We start from the raw sequence: 16,132 nt of genomic DNA, 5'->3' as shown, positions 1-16,132 counted from the left end.
GAATGCACCCATGTATGTATGCTGTTAAGTCCTCTATGTAGTAAATGATTTTAAATTAAAATTTAACAATAATTCAGTGCATTTAGCTCATAAATCACCATGGTTATAAAAAAGAATAAGACGATTAGCAACACATTTACTGCAAATAGTAATTCCTTTATTTAGACGTTAAAAAGTCTTACAATATAGAGCTCCAGAAAAGATAAAATTCTTCAAAGAAAGGAAAAACATGCTTATACTACAGTGGAGAGGACACAACTCTCCTTGCATGCAGAGGGGACAGAGCTTCCTCTGGGTTAAACACTGTTCAAGAGATTAAACCCAAACTTCCAAACTCTCAGCTGAACTTCAATACCTAATGGTGTGTGTAACAGAAGCTGACTGAAGCAGGTAGTTTGAGAGGACTAATTCTGAAAGGTGGCTACATAAGGTGCCAAAGGTGTTTAAGGTAAGCTGTCTCAAAACACTTCCACGTGTTTAGAGACACACATCCTCACGCACCTTCATTAAATTACTGAAAATAATGCCCAAATCCAATCCCAAACAGCCAATCTGTTATTTTAACATCCCCCACAAGACAATGTGGAGTGCCAAAAACACATTCAATACAATTTTTGTTTCTCTCATTCTTTAATGTTATCACTCTTAGTAGTAAACCCAGGAGAACCTCTGAACCTTTTGCCATTATAATGTAAAAAATAAAAATAACAGTTGAAGGGGAATTAAATTAACAGGCTAGAAAATAAAGTTATTCAGAAATTATGAGTGGTGACAATGTCTTTCCACCACCTCAAAATCCATTCAGCCTTCTTTACGTCTGAACACAGAGGATACATTTCTGCCTTTTCCCTCTAGACATAACATATCAGCAAACAGGTCAGACTCATTTCCCATAGATCCCAGGGTTCGCATGGTGAGGGAATAGAGTTGTGACTGTTCCACGAGACAACTCGGAGCATCACTCCAAGCTGACCGGCTGGTACTCGTGTGTGTCCGTTTCAAACACTTTTACAGCTTCGAACCAACTGTTTTCTTTTGCTCAACAGTATAGATATGTCCCCGTTAGCTTAATAACCGCATAAAAACAACTTAAACACAAACAGTATGATTTGCAAACACCACACCCTCCCCCTCCACCAAGTCTAAAACTGTCTGAAGTTGGCAACTTTGTCAATAGGAGCACTTTTTGATAGTGAGCTTTTTGTCATGTTCAATTATCTGTATGAGAAAAAGGGAGTAATAAAATATGCAAAAATCAAAGGGGACCCCTTTGCAAAAAAAAAAAAAAAAAAAAAAAAAAAAAGAAATGCAGCATTTTTTGTACATTAAATTTGTTTTCTCTTTTTAGCGTCCTTTGAAGAAAGTGTTGAATGTGTCGACCCTGGGGCATTTGTCACAGTTCTGTTTCTGTGGAGGCGGGCACATCTGTGCTCTTTCCAAACGCTGTGTCCCTACTCTGCCTTCTGAAGCTCTCCGGTGGGCGGTGCACATGGGCTGCGCAGACTCTTCTGCAACACATGGGCATCTGCGGGCTCTATCCTCTTGTAGTAATTTTTTTTTGTTTCAATGATCTCAAAGCCAAACTTCTGGTAAAAGTGAATGGCTGACTCATTGCTGATCTGCACATGACTGTGGAGAGGGAAAGAGAAAAAAATAATTAGTGGTAGAACAATTTGAAGAATTGCTCAAAAAGTAACAAAGGAATTAATTAATTTGTTTCGCTATGCCTCAAAGAATCAATTCAATCAGCTTCAAGGAAAAAAAATCTGATTAATCCACACTGAAAGTATGTGTCACAGATTTTTTTGTAGAATCAACAAAAGCTACAACGACATCACCTCATAAAACGTCTATTATTAGACACTCACAGGTAAATGTTGTCAAAAGTGCCATCCTTCTCACAGATGTTTAGCACATGATTCAGCATCTTTGTACCTGGAGAAAAAGACAAAGGCAAAGCTGAAAAAACGAAACACAAGGTAACAAGGTGCACTGCAGCGTATTCTGGAGATGCGGAGCTCCTTACCAATTCCAAGTCTACGGTAGGGTGCTAGACAGCCGAGCGTCATGATGTACAGTCTCTTCTGGTTCTGAGAGTGGTCCACTCTGCAGCACACAGCACCCACTGCAATGTCATTGAAGTATGCTGCAAGACAAAGAGGAGGGAAGACTGAAACAACAACAGCAGACAGGGAATCCTTACTTGATTGCTAGACTGCAGAGGGCAGGGAATCCTTCCAGTGATTTCCCCCTCTACAATCTCACTATCATGAGAAATGCATTAGCTTTATGCTTTTTCGAACAACACAAAAAAAAGAAAGTTCTTTGGGAGTAGGTTACATGAGTGATGTTTCTTACCTAGCTTTGCAAGCTCTCCTACTTCCAGAACATCTTTGTAAAACTTGTCGTTGTAGCTGACAGGGAAGATGACTTGATTCAGGCGTTTCAGCTGCTTAATGTTGTGGGGCGTAACATCCCCCAGCTCGATCCGGCTACTGGAACAAGAGCAAAACGGTCAAATGACTGACAACGGGTGCACTGTTATACACAAAATAATTAAATTCAAATGCCATTGGTAACTTTGAGTTCCAGTTTAAAACTCTTGAGTGCTTAAAATCTTATTCAGATGAATCAATTGGTGATCGTCAGAATAACTGTTATCATGACTAATCGTGAAGCTGCAGCCCCTACATAAAATTAATCTCCACAGTAAAATGAAATGATGGTCAACACACAGTTGACATACAAATATCACACAGCACAATGGTTTGACACACAGTATTTCCTAGTACCAGACACATTCCACATTTTCAACAAAACCAATACCTACAGCTAATTAATTTTGATATTCTTCTATCACTGGGAAATTAATATGGCGCCTGTCAAATACAAGTCCAGATAGCCTGGGAATGTGTGTTACAGTGTCTTAGTAACTAACCCAAACACAACTCTCCAGCACTGAGGTATTTATAGACTACACATCCCAAAAAAACAGCTGTTGGTCACGTGTGTTGTTCATCAAGATATACAGTGGCAGCATCCGTCAAACTTCAACCAGTAACGTCTCTGTAACCCTATCTGCACATTTTGACACAGTTCAGCGTTAATCTCGGTCGTGTTATCTGAGACTCGGGACGGTGGCCAATAAAAGTGTCACAACGTCGAGCATCACTGCTAGTGTGTTAACTTTGACAAGTTACACTGAGCTTACTGGAACATACTCTGAAGTTGATGTCGGGTATAACATTAACGTTATCACAGTATTTGAAACAGGGTTGGGCTTACAGTGCCAGCAGCCCTTTCCTAATAACTTAGATAACACACTTGGCTACCTTACTGCTGCTGAAGTTCAGTTGAGGTACACACAAATTCTCTGAGAACCAGAGTCTGCCTCTTTAGCTTAGCTAAAGTAGGTTTACTGACTCAGCTTCCCAGTAGCAGCTAGCTAGTTAGCATCGCTTGTTCGCTACCTAAACGAACCGACAAGCGGCTTAAGCTAAAGAGGATATCCCTGACAAAACTGTTGTGGTAACGGTGCTGTCGTTTGTATTTTTTTTGTCCCACACCTAAATAAAAGTAGCTTAGCAGGCTAGCTAGCCTCGTCGTCTCCTCCCCGCCTCCCCTTGTAGAAAAAAACAGACATGAAAAACTTTACTCGTGCTAAGCTACTTATTCGTGACTCAAAAGCTTACACTCACCCTTTCATTGTAAACGGATATTATCCTTTATTTTCGATGAGGCTGAACTTTGGAGTTGTTTTGGGTAAAAAGAAGGAATTTTGACAGAGTTAGGGTCGGGGATGCCTCCCGTTTTACCCTCCACATGTAGCTAGTTGCGGTGGTTGCAGTTAGCCTAGCCGCCGCACTCCTTCCACGACTGTGTGAAGACTGTCAACCCTGACCCCCGCATGCGCACAAACACTGCTGCATATTGTATTGAGAATTTTAACCCCCTGAGGTTGGTTTGTCAGGATGTCCACTTTGCTCAAATCAAGAGGAGCTGCGTTTAATTACAGTACAGCATAGTAATAAAAGCCAGAAAGGTACCCTTGATAATCCAGTGTTTGTGTTATACAACATACTTTTGTGCTGAAATTTGATAAGTGAAGGTTGAGATAAAGAGCTGTATGAAACCTGAGAGGAAGCACTGCCTGCAAGGCTAAACTTAGGGCAACAAAACCGTCTTTCTCTACATGTTACAACTACTTTCATTTTTGGAGCTATTTCTGTAGTTTTGTTAAATCAAATACAAAAGACAAATCATTTTGAAACACTGCCACAAAAACAAAATTACAAACATAGACCTTGCCTAAAATACATATCCAGACCACTTTAGATAAATTCCAATATACAATTCTTTGATATAGAACATTTATTTCCTGTAACATCGCCACATATAAGATCATGTTGTAAGAGTGAGAGAGAGGGAGAGATGTAGCAAAAAGTTAATCACGGCAATTTGTGATAGCGCCTTCATTTTGGCTCAAACGTTGCTGTAAAGATATTCAACGCATAAGAGATAGACGCCTCGCTCACCATGTCTGATTGTAAATTATGTAATTATTCCAAACTAGGGATGATAATGATTAATCGATGATCGAATTTGATCGAACATAGACATTTTAACTGATCAATACAATTTGCAACCCTAGTCCAAACAATTATCTATCTCAATTAAAGCCCACTAGCAGCGACAAGGGACAAAAATTAGCTGTTAGATATAGAGTGGCTTTGAGTAGATTAATTGCAATATTATTTAAGAACATGCATGATAAGCATAAAACAAAGGGTATTAGTATTAGAAATGCATTTTGACATAGTGCCCCTTTAAAAGACAGGTGTCAAGGAGCCATGTGCGAAGGCTGTGACTCAGGGCAGATTATAATAATCAGAATTAGAAATACTTTATTGATCCCAGAGATAAAAAACTGTGATTAGTTAAAGTAGCCCTGATGTAGAGAATAGAGAATTATTAGAAGTAATGATAAGAATAAGAAACAGAAGTATATAAATGTAAAGCAATAAAATAAAATGATAGAAATGAAAATGTACATTATAAAATAAAAATAAATAAATATGCATTATGCTACAGTGTTTAACACTAGTTCTTTAGATATAAAAATTCTAAAAATTGAATATATATCATCACTGTGCTGAGGCTGATTCAAATACTGTTCATACATCAATAGAAGAATAGAATAAAAGCAGACATAAAACGTGTACAGTTATGTGCATGATTAAGTCGTATACTGAAAAATATTGCACAGTTGAATAATTGCACAAAGTGTTGAGTAACTGTGCCTAAATAATGATAATAATGCAGGGGGACATACAGTTTTCAATTTTGAATGTCTTAAACAAACTGATAGATTTTTTGATTTTGGGTGCACATCTATGAGTGCATGTTTTTACCTTTGGTCTAATAAATGGAGGGCATTTTGGCATAGTTCATACGGGGAAAAATGTAGTCAAATTATGTTCTTGCTCAGGTAGCAGACGAAAACTGCTCTAGAGCAAACGATCACCAATATTCACAACTTGTAAAATCTTTGCGGTGTCCCGGAGGCGAGAAGGCATGTCCCGCCCTACTCTGCCTCTTATTGGCTTACTCTGATTTTCGACCCTAACTCTAACCAATCCATCAGCCCAGGCAAGGAGTACTAGCCAATCAGAGGGAGAGCAGGGCGGGCCATGTCTTCGCTATCCTAGGAAAAAAACTCCAGCGTCCCGGGGCGGATCCAAAATGGCGCCAGTTGCCGGGGCCCAGCAGTAAAACCGAGCACCGAGTGAATGAAGTCAGCTGATCTTCAGTTTGCTGTCACGCTCCGCAGCACCCATCGTTTCTCTCTCGAGGCAAGACAGCAAACCACCACTTCACAACCAGACGGTAACCATTATATTATTTTCAACTGTTTTTCCACGATATTACAAACAGAAGTTAGCTTTATGGTTTGTTGACAATGAAATAATTTAGCTATACAGTTGCGCCAAAACGGTAACGTTAGAGCCAGCATTTTTCAGCCAGGCCGAGGGACCAGTCTTGCTATCGTTTTCACAACACCGAATAACCTGCGGTGGTAGCTAACGTTTATTTTTACTACTAAAACAAACTGGGGTTGAGTGGAAATTACAGACACGTTTATTCATGATGTGTTTAGGTGTCACTGCTGTGTCAGTAAAGCTAGCTAGTGCTTAGTTTCGAGGAAAGCTGTCAAACTGAGCACCGTGTATGGAGACCAGCTTCAAAGCATATCACGTTATTAACATATGCAGTACATACAGGTCATACTATAGTAAATCTTTACTACAGGTGTGGATTTTCCTATTTAAACACTAATATGTAGCTGATTTTCATGCGATCACCTGCATTCAAGGAGTTTGCAATTAACATCAGTGTGTCAGGATGTTTCTGCGTGGTCATCTCACTTACATGAAACATTTCTGAGCCTGTTTTGCACACACACCAGTACCTAAACATCTTCTGTGTTGTTAACCCTCTTTTCTTCAGCTCAAACATCCAATAATGAGCATATATAGACAGACAAGAAGCCTGCCTTCAGCCCTTAAATACAGAAAATACAGCATACTTGTATCTGCCTGGTTTACCTGCCATGTTTAATCTTCAATTTGCCACCTTTCTTTACTGACCATCAAGCCAACATAACATCTAAGGTCAGCAGCGTAATAATGAAGGGTAAAATGATCTTTAGTATGCCTCATGCCCATTTTATTTGGAGGATTGTAGTCAGATGGAGAGATTTGTGTCCACACACAGTCATAATTTGTACTTCCCAGTTTTGCACCATGCTAGTTTTCCACTTCCTTAAAGACACTCATACAGAGAGGCCAGGCAGTCATGTGCCACGATCATATGATCAAGTGTGATGTCTGTTGTTGTAGCCAGCATTATTACAAGGGAATGTGACCTTAACTGCTTGTATGAATATTGTCATATTATTGTCATGACAGGCATTTTCCCCACAAGGTTCACATGTGGTTTGATTTGTAGTATTTGGATTACTCAATCAGATAGAGAGTTGTCTGTGATTTTATCTCAATTACTCATCAGAACAATAGACCTTATCTTCTCACTGTACTCCTATTTAAAGATTCCCTTTAAAAATACACCAGGGAACATTGATACTACAGTCAATTAGGGCAGTATACATGTAAATATTGTGCTCAGTTTGTCTTTAAGATAAGAAACTTAAGGGAATTTTGGATGCTGTGTGTCTCTTTTTTGCATTTGTTTGTAAAAATAGTATACATGAAGAACAGAGTGAAGCCTTTTGGGGGTGTCATTCTTGTTATTCCCGTGTTGACCCATTGGTGGAGCTGCAATATTCCTGCACAGATGGGCTAAGCAGCCTAGCATAAACAGGAAGATCTGTACATCAGTGGGAAGGACAAGAAAAGGGCATGGATGTAGAGAACTGCGTGTGTCATATGACAGTCAGATGGAGAATAAAAAAAGAGGAATACATTGAGGAATTAAGCTGTATGAGCATGTTGACTGGATTTACTGTGTGCGATGCACAGTACATTGCACCTGCTCTTTAATGTGTGCAGAGCATCTGCAGTCAGCTCTTTGTGGGGATGGGTTTATGTCACGACTGCAGACAGCTTGTGTTTGTGTTGCTCCTGCATGTAGCTGAAGTGAGTCAGGATAGGATCTAGCAGTCATGAGAAATATGATTATTAGAGACAGAAAAAAAGGATGCAAAGATGCACCCTTGGGGGACATTTATCACTCTGTATGAAAAATACGCATGTTTACGCTCATGTGCTGTGCGTACACATGTGAAGGGACAAATGAGGAACATGCTGCTCTGTGGGATTCCCCTCTAATGTTAGCCTAACGCGTCATACTGACTGTACTACTGCACCTGAAGCGTGTGCATCCAAGGAGGAGAAGGAGAAGAGGGGGATGGCCTAGATCAGGGACTGTAATGCTGAGAAAGAGAGTCGTGAGCAGTGATGTTGCTATATTTCTCTGGCGGTTTCCATGGTTACAGTAGGAGGTGCTGCCACCAAAGTACCAGCACGGTGCCATCGTATATCTCTGAATTTGTGGATTCTCTCAATAATATATTTAATTTCGATTTTTGTCTTGAAAAGCCATTTTGTGTTAAACATCATACCGAAAATGATGCAGATGACATACTTTACTTTTAGAAATGTATTAACAAAATGTTATGTTTAAGTTGGCATCAGTCTCTAAAGTCAGTGTAAATTCCATATTCTTCATATTAACCAGTTGGCTCAGCACCTAAATAGATTAGTAGCACTGTGTGGTCTCAAATGAAATTAACTTTTAACAGCAGTAATCAAAGCACTCTTACCCACAGCTGCTTTATTGCTGCTAATAAAAGTCCTCAATAATTAAAACTGCAGACACAGAGGCCATGCTGTTGTAAGTGACCACTGCAGAGAGAGGATGGCCTCTCCTGCAGTTCTCTGGTTAATTTCCCCCTTTTATTTCTCTGTTGCCTGATGTGTCCTTCACATTAGTTGACTTCTCTCTGCTCCTCCTTCCAGTCAGACTAATAAAGCGGTGAAGATGGACCTGTCCAAGCTGCCCAAGATCAGGGATGAGGAGAGGGAGAGCCAGTTTGGATACGTTCATGGAGTCTCCGGACCAGGTTGGCCACCACACACACACCATCATCACCATCAAACTTTTCCCCCACTTTACACTTACAACAGAATTACTACAGAAGCCTTCAAAACAGATGCATGCTGCATCTTTACAACAATATTTGAGCTGAGGCAGGAAATAAGAGGACAGACTTGTTCAGCTCCTGCTTTTCGGTTGCCTGGGGTTTGATTGTTTAACTTCTATTCAGTGAGTCCTATTATTTACCTTGTTTGTTTTAATAGTGGTGACAGCTACAGCCATGGCGGGTGCAGCTATGTATGAGCTGGTCCGTGTTGGCCACAGTGAGCTGGTGGGAGAGATCATCAGGCTGGAGGGAGACATGGCCACCATCCAGGTCTATGAGGAGACATGTATCCTTTTGACCATGTGACCGTCCATTCCCTGTCTTTACCCAATGTCACAGCTTTCATATTCATCCACTGTATGGCTGCTATGAGTTGTACACTCTTTTAGTCCATAATTTGGTGTTAGTCAAGGGACAAAAATGACACAAAAGAGAGGAAAGAGTGAAAGAATGCTAAGCTAGTTTAGTGGTACCTTTTGTTTTTAAAGAATTCTGACCCATATTTTCAAGTATAATATTTATTAATAGCTTATATAAGAATGACACAAACAGAATACAGATGTTTAATTGACAATATATATATAGATTATATTTCCTGGTCTGATTAAAATAGTTTTCTCTAATTGAAAATTGTCACTTCTCTTGTCCAGTTTGTATGATTAGAGTCCAGCATGTGTTGCATATGTAAAAGTTGATATCAGAAATAGTCCTACATTCCCGTCTTTAACATTTTTTCCTGAGCTTGAATCTAGCCGGTGTGTCTGTTGGAGATCCTGTGCTGCGGACAGGGAAACCTCTCTCTGTGGAGTTGGGTCCAGGAATCATGGGGTCCATCTTTGATGGTATCCAGCGACCACTAAAGGACATCAATGACATCACACAAAGCATCTACATCCCCAGAGGTGTAAACATCGGAGCCCTCAACCGAGACCTCAAGTGGGAGTTTTCTCCGGTCAAGAGCCTGCGGGTGTGTGTTTGTGCAGACTTTAAAGCTTTAGCTTGACATTTGCCACTTAACTGACTTTCAACCAGCTCTATGTCATCGCAGTGTGTGCAAATGATCAGCATTTGGCTTCTCCCTGTGCTGTGAGTGCCTGGAGCTCCCCACCCATCTGCTGGCAAATGTGTACCGGTTGGTGCAACATGTCATTGAAGTACGCCAGTGGCTTGATGGGGAGCTCTACACGCTTGCGGCACTCAAACACCGTTCATCTCAACACACCGCACACACCGCAGTGACACAAAGCTGGTTGAAAATCTGCAAAGTTAACCATTAAATTATCAGATTGATACCAACATCCCTGATTTATCGCTGTTAGGTTGGCAGTCACATCACAGGAGGAGACATCTACGGCATGGTGTTGGAGAACTCCCTCATCAAGCACAAGATCATGCTGCCTCCCCGAAACAGAGGCACTGTAACCTACGTGGCTCCACCTGGAAACTACGACGTCACCGTGAGTTCACCACACCTCCAGATATAGGTGTGTTTTCCGACTGTTAGATGTTGCTTTGTGCTGATGGTGGCGAGTGTGTGTCTCTGTCAGGATGTGGTGATGGAGCTGGAGTTTGAGGGGGTGAAGGAGAAATTCACCATGGTGCAGGTGTGGCCTGTCAGACAAGTGCGACCCGTCACAGAGAAGCTGCCCGCAAATCACCCGCTGCTGACTGGACAGAGAGTGCTGGACGCCCTTTTCCCGTACGTATCGCATCCTACTTTTTAAAACCTTTTTTCACTGAAAACATGTTGAAAATGTTTCCCCCATCTTGTACTCTCCTCTCTTCTCTGTGTGAAGATGTGTGCAGGGAGGAACCACAGCCATCCCAGGAGCCTTTGGCTGTGGAAAGACTGTCATCTCTCAGTCCCTGTCCAAGTACTCCAACAGTGATGTCATCATCTACGTAGGCTGCGGAGAACGTGGTAACGAGATGTCAGAAGTACTGCGAGACTTCCCTGAGGTGGGTAGGCAGGTAGCGGTAGTGTTGTATTCCAAATTGATTGGTGTTCAGAGTGACTGACAGTGTTGTCTGACCAACAGCTGACCATGGAGGTGGACGGGAAGACAGAGAGCATCATGAAGAGAACAGCGCTGGTGGCCAACACCTCCAACATGCCTGTAGCTGCCAGAGAAGCCTCCATCTACACAGGTAAATACTCTTTGATCACTTATGTGTCCAAATAAAGAGTCTCATTCACGCTCCGTCTGTGACTGCATGTAGATTAAAGGAATAATTCACCCACCAAATGACCATTTGTATGTCAGTTATTCACCCTGTGTTATGTTGAATTGGTATTATTGTATGATTCTTTGTTCATCTTGAAGTTTTCTCCAGCAATTCAATGTAACATGGGTAAATGATATACAAATGGTCATTTGTTGGACGAAGTGTTCCTTTTATACGCATGAGTGATGTATACTAACTCAGTTTCTTTTGTCAGGAATCACGCTGTCAGAGTACTTCAGGGACATGGGATACAATGTGAGCATGATGGCAGACTCCACCTCCCGTTGGGCCGAGGCTCTCAGGGAGATTTCTGGCCGTCTGGCTGAGATGCCTGCTGGTAAGTTTGGAGTCTGCTGGAGTTAAAATAAAAGCTAAAGGCAGGTGATTCAGGCTCTGGTATTTCTGATATAAGGTTCATTCCAGCTACAGCTGAGATGATTGATTAAGCAGTTGACTGACTAATAGAAATTCAAAATCAAGTGATGTAAAAATGCAAAAATTGAGATGGATCCAGCTTGTTAAATGTTTTCTGTGCAGGTTTTCTGAGGCGTCTTTGATGGTGAACTGATAACTGTTGTGGGTTTTGGATTCTTGGTCAGACAAAACAAGTCATTTGATAAGTCACAAAGGACCCTGGGAACTTGTGATGGGTATTTCTTATATATTCTCTTTTGCGATATTTATGCCTTCACGTTGGCGATAGCCGTGGCCAGAGGCATAATGTTTTTGGGTCCGTACATACATCCGTATGTACATCCCATTCTTGTGAACTCGCTATCTCAAGAATGCCTTGAAGGTTTTTTTTTTTTTGGCACAACTATCGACTTGGGCTCAACGATGAACTGACTTGATTTCGGTGGTAGTAGGTCAAAGGTCAAGGTCATTGTGACCTTGGTCTGTCTTATTCTCGTAAAACGCAATATTTCAAGAATAATTTGAGGGAATTGCATCCCATTTGGTACACACATCCACTTGGACTAAATAATGAACTGATTAGATTGGTCAAAGGTCCAAGGTCAAGGTCACTGTGACCTTGTCATGAATGTGATTTCCAAGAATGCCTTGATGGAATTTCCTCAAATTTGGCACACCTGGACGAAGTGATGAACTGATTAGAATTTGGAGGTTGAAGCTCAAAGGTCAAGCTTATTTTTACCTCAAAAAAACATGTTTTTGGCCATAAGAATTTATATGCTAATAATGACCAAAAAAAAAAAAGTCCAGCAGGATAACATTGTGAAGTGAATCGTTTTATAGCCAAAGGGCAAAGGTCAGCTTCACTGTGACATCATAATGTTCTACATATACACTTTTCTGGCCATTATTCAACATCATAAATCAGGAACAGAAGAGGTTACGTTTGGTAAGAGTGAATTGGTGACACTAATCTTTGGTGTCCACCTGGAAACTGTGCTGATTGTGTAGATCTCCTGTGCTGCTGAGGGGAAGAAGTGTGAAACATCGATGTTTCACAGACATGGATGTAAAATATGATTACAACTTCACTGATGCACAGAGGCGTACAATCACAAGGTGGAAATTCTAGTCAGACTCAACCTTTAATCAAGAAAATAATCTATGGATTAATCAATAATGATGTAATTGTTGGTTGCAGCCCTGCTTTCAACTGGTTAGTTGGAGTGCAATAAAGTTTATATTTTAAAGGCACCATGCTCAGTGTCCGAGGTTAAAATTACATCTTGTTTTAATAATAAGAGTCATTGATGCTTTTGCCTTCTTCCAAATCGTAAAAGTTAAGTATGTGAATTGGTGCACAAGTGTGAAGACAATCTGAATGCCGCCTGGCAGGTATTTGTTTACACTTCAAATCCTTAAATTCCCCTCTTAAGTAGCTGGAGATAGTGCCTCTTTGTTATGTGGTGCAACTTTCTTACAATTTGTGTAGCCATGTATGTTTACTTTGTAGTGAGCATGAAGCCAGATCCAACAGGTATTTCTGTATCTGCCCACAGACAGTGGTTATCCTGCCTACCTGGGCGCCCGTCTCGCCTCCTTCTATGAGCGTGCTGGAAGGGTGAAATGTCTGGGCAACCCTGAGAGGGAGGGCAGCGTCAGTATTGTAGGAGCGTGAGTACAGCTTTCATCCACTAGAGGGAGACATTACTCTGCACAGCCTGTTTTTACTGAACTGAAGTTAAACGTTTTATTCCTTTTTCAGTGTATCACCTCCTGGTGGTGACTTCTCTGACCCTGTCACTTCAGCCACCCTCGGTATCGTACAGGTACATGTTCACATTCATATTCTAATCAAGCCTGGTTGATTAATTAAAGAAGCTCAGCTCTTGATTGTGTTGCGGTTGTTTCCTCTCTCAGGTGTTCTGGGGTCTGGATAAGAAGCTGGCTCAGAGGAAGCACTTTCCCTCTGTGAACTGGCTGATCAGCTACAGCAAATACACCCGTGCTCTGGATGAGTACTACGACAAGCACTTCCCTGAGTTTGTGCCCCTGCGTACCAAGGCCAAGGAGATCCTGCAGGAGGAGGAGGACCTCGCTGAGATTGTGCAGCTCGTCGGAAAGGTAATGCAGCATGAACCTGGCGGCGGCAGTTTGATCTTTGGATGAACTCTTTATTCTATATCTGCTTGTTCCAACACACTTCATATTGCATTTTTAACAGGCTTCCCTGGCAGAGACAGATAAAATCACCCTGGAAGTGGCCAAACTGATCAAAGACGACTTCCTGCAGCAGAACGGTTACACTCCTTACGACAGGTAACGTCAGGCCTGCAGCATGAACACACTGATCAGATTTTAAATAGATGTTGGATAAGCTGGAGAGTAAATCTGATCCAAAGTGGCTGACTGTTTTGTGTCCATCCCCTCAGGTTCTGCCCCTTCTATAAGACAGTGGGCATCCTCTCCAACATGATTTCTTTCTACGACATGGCACGGCACGCAGTGGAGACCACAGCTCAGAGCGACAACAAGATCACTTGGGCCATGATCAGGGAGCACATGGGAGAAATCCTCTACAGGATCAGCTCAATGAAATTCAAGGTGTGTGTCACCTTATGTGTTAATTTTGCGGTCCTCAGGTTGATTTGAAGTCGTTGTACCCTTCATACCCTAATATATCAGATTTCACTTTTTATTAATGAAGCTCTGAGATTCAAAATGAAAAGAAATCAAAGCAGTCAATGTTGCGCAGAGGTTGCAAGGCAAAAATGTTGAGGCCTGACTTTAAAATGGTGACTGTCTGCACATTAGATAGAGAGTGTCTTTGTGCTGTATCTTGACAGGATTTTTTAAAGCTTGATGACGCATTGTTTGCTGCAGTACGCTGAGAGCGTTTAAGAGTGGAGACAGTCACAATAGGAAAGTGGAAAGTTAAATAGCTTTAACTGTACCTGATGCAATGAGCTCCACCCACCTGGTTTCCTTCTGTCTTTTTCAAGAGAGACAAAGCATGAAAACATAGTTAATACAATAAATGCATGTAACATGAATGAGCAAAGACAACTCAGTTCAGTTAAGATGCATAATCAGCAACAAATCAAGGTCAAAACAGTACATTTAATTAAAGATATAATATCTAACGTTTTCGCATTAAAATGTCTAAAAACGATGAGACCAAAGTTAAATTTCTTGAGTTGCGTACTTGCATTGTGCTACAAAAATTTTCAACATTATTCAAACCCAGAGAAATCTGTATTTTTACATCAAGGACACAGTCCATTTTATTTGGTCACCGTCATATCCCCTTTGCGCTTATGTCAGGGTTGGGTTGTGGTTGTCTGCCAGAAGCTGTCATAAATTGACCTTATATCCAATCTTAAGCCACATTTTTACAATACACATTTTAGATCTTGGTTTGTTTTTAACTATATCAGGTGAAGGATTGTAGTCATCACATGTCTGGATCCTAAGTTATCAGAGAAACAAGCTAAGCAAATGTTAGTGGCAGCTTGACTCCAGCTCCTGCTGTGTCGATAAGCGTCAGAGAGACACTGATTTCTAACATTTAACTGCTCTCATCAGTGTTTTTACTGGATGTAATCACCGGGGTCTCATTTATAAAACAGTGCAGAGGATCCATACTAGATATTTATGTACAGACAAAAGCCAAAAACGGCATGCGCCAAAAAATATCTGACAATTTCTACAATCAGGCTTCTACCTCACCCTCTGCGTTGCTAAAATGTTCATAAGCATGGGTCAAAGTTTCTGCCATCAAGTCTGCTTTCATAGATCACAACTTGTGCGTGGCACATGCCACTTTCAGTACATACTGTACATTTAACCAGATGTAATCAGCTCTGACAGTTTCAAGTCTGTACATTGTCCCAGGAGGAAGGGGTCACATGTTTAAAACCTTTTTTAAAATGTAGAACAGTGTGAGAATGACGACCGTAACTCTTGCACTGCAGATCACAGTGCACACACTCTGCTCAGGCCCTTTAGTTTTCTGTTCGTGTTGTAAGGCTATATTTCTTTGTCCCTACAGGACCCAGTGAAGGACGGCGAGGCAAAGATCAAGGCCGAGTACGCTCAGCTACTGGAGGACATGCAGAATTCCTTCCGTACGTTGGAGGAATAGGCTCCCACCTCTCACGACCTTTCCAGTTTTCATCTCTGACCCCTCCACTGCAGAATCACATTCCACCTCCTCGTGCCCCCGAAGCCCATGTGCTCCCCTGTGCTCCCTTTGTGAGTGACTGTGTGAGTGTGAGTGCACAATTACATGTGGAGGGAAAAGAGAAAGATGTACTGTACTCATTATTATTTGTTGCCTCGTATAGGCGCGCTCTGGATCCTCTGCATGGTCGTTGATCGTGTGTGTGTGCACGTGAGTGTGGATTTAATGTGTGTACGAGTAAGAGGGATCTCTTCCACCCCGTTTCTTCCTTTCTCTGTTTACATGATTTCTTTGTGTATCCGTGTTGCTCTTCCTGAAGAAGATTGTTTGGTTGATGTATTGTAATTCATAGACCATCTGTACAGAAGAGTATTGAATATAAATTTAATAAGATCAGCCTATTTATTGCCAACGTGCGGACGTGAAGGCTTTGTCGTTCTTTTTGTTTTTATGGTTGTGTTTCACGTTGTGCTGTGTCGTGTACTTTGCTGTGTGAATGTGTAAAGAGTCGACGCTCTGCTGTCCAATGCTTTCATCATGTTACGCCCAAAGAATTAAAACATGAGGAAAAAGAACTGTGTGTATGT

General features: G+C 41.3%; 2 protein-coding genes across 3 annotated transcripts; one reads left to right on the top strand and one right to left on the bottom strand.

The window, feature by feature from the left end:
• Positions 1 to 135: 135 nt before the first annotated feature.
• On the bottom strand, positions 136 to 3,896 carry naa50 (N-alpha-acetyltransferase 50, NatE catalytic subunit). 2 transcript variants are annotated; one of them, XM_049565415.1, is made up of 5 exons: positions 3,699 to 3,896; positions 2,359 to 2,495; positions 2,027 to 2,146; positions 1,869 to 1,935; positions 136 to 1,629 (listed from the first exon to the last, which is right to left on the bottom strand). In XM_049565415.1, the coding sequence occupies exons 1-5, from the start codon at positions 3,704 to 3,706 to the stop codon at positions 1,452 to 1,454; spliced, it is 510 nt and encodes a 169-aa protein (XP_049421372.1). In that variant the 5' UTR covers positions 3,707 to 3,896; the 3' UTR covers positions 136 to 1,451. The 2 variants fall into 2 exon arrangements, with proteins under 2 accessions (XP_049421372.1, XP_049421373.1); XM_049565416.1 differs by having other exon boundaries at positions 2,359 to 2,492.
• Positions 3,897 to 5,742: 1,846 nt separating this feature from the next.
• Positions 5,743 to 16,120, top strand: atp6v1ab (ATPase H+ transporting V1 subunit Ab). The gene is made up of 15 exons (XM_049564904.1): positions 5,743 to 5,886; positions 8,538 to 8,641; positions 8,880 to 9,008; positions 9,475 to 9,689; positions 10,042 to 10,179; positions 10,270 to 10,421; positions 10,519 to 10,681; positions 10,762 to 10,870; positions 11,163 to 11,285; positions 12,922 to 13,036; positions 13,128 to 13,191; positions 13,283 to 13,486; positions 13,587 to 13,681; positions 13,795 to 13,966; positions 15,414 to 16,120. Exons 2-15 carry the CDS (start codon positions 8,560 to 8,562, stop codon positions 15,504 to 15,506), a joined length of 1,854 nt encoding a protein of 617 aa, XP_049420861.1. The 5' UTR covers positions 5,743 to 5,886; positions 8,538 to 8,559; the 3' UTR covers positions 15,507 to 16,120.
• Positions 16,121 to 16,132: the final 12 nt, after the last annotated feature.

This window comes from Epinephelus fuscoguttatus, linkage group LG21 (assembly GCF_011397635.1).
Source record: "Epinephelus fuscoguttatus linkage group LG21, E.fuscoguttatus.final_Chr_v1".
Lineage (NCBI taxonomy): Eukaryota > Metazoa > Chordata > Actinopteri > Perciformes > Serranidae > Epinephelus > Epinephelus fuscoguttatus.
Note: the sequence above shows the minus strand (reverse complement) of the source record. Positions and strands in the feature narration are given on the sequence as shown.

Coding starts and splice junctions, on each gene's coding strand:
- naa50 (XM_049565415.1), bottom strand. Junction 2,147..2,358: donor AGGAGAGCTTGCAAAGCTAG/GTAAGAAACATC, acceptor TTTGTCTTGCAG/CATACTTCAATGACATTGCA. Junction 1,630..1,868: donor ACTTTTGACAACATTTACCT/GTGAGTGTCTAA, acceptor CCCTCTCCACAG/TCATGTGCAGATCAGCAATG.
- atp6v1ab (XM_049564904.1), top strand. CDS start 8,560: ATGGACCTGTCCAAGCTGCCCAAGATCAGGGATGAGGAGAGGGAGAGC. Junction 10,871..11,162: donor AGAAGCCTCCATCTACACAG/GTAAATACTCTT, acceptor TTCTTTTGTCAG/GAATCACGCTGTCAGAGTAC. Junction 13,487..13,586: donor TTGTGCAGCTCGTCGGAAAG/GTAATGCAGCAT, acceptor CATTTTTAACAG/GCTTCCCTGGCAGAGACAGA.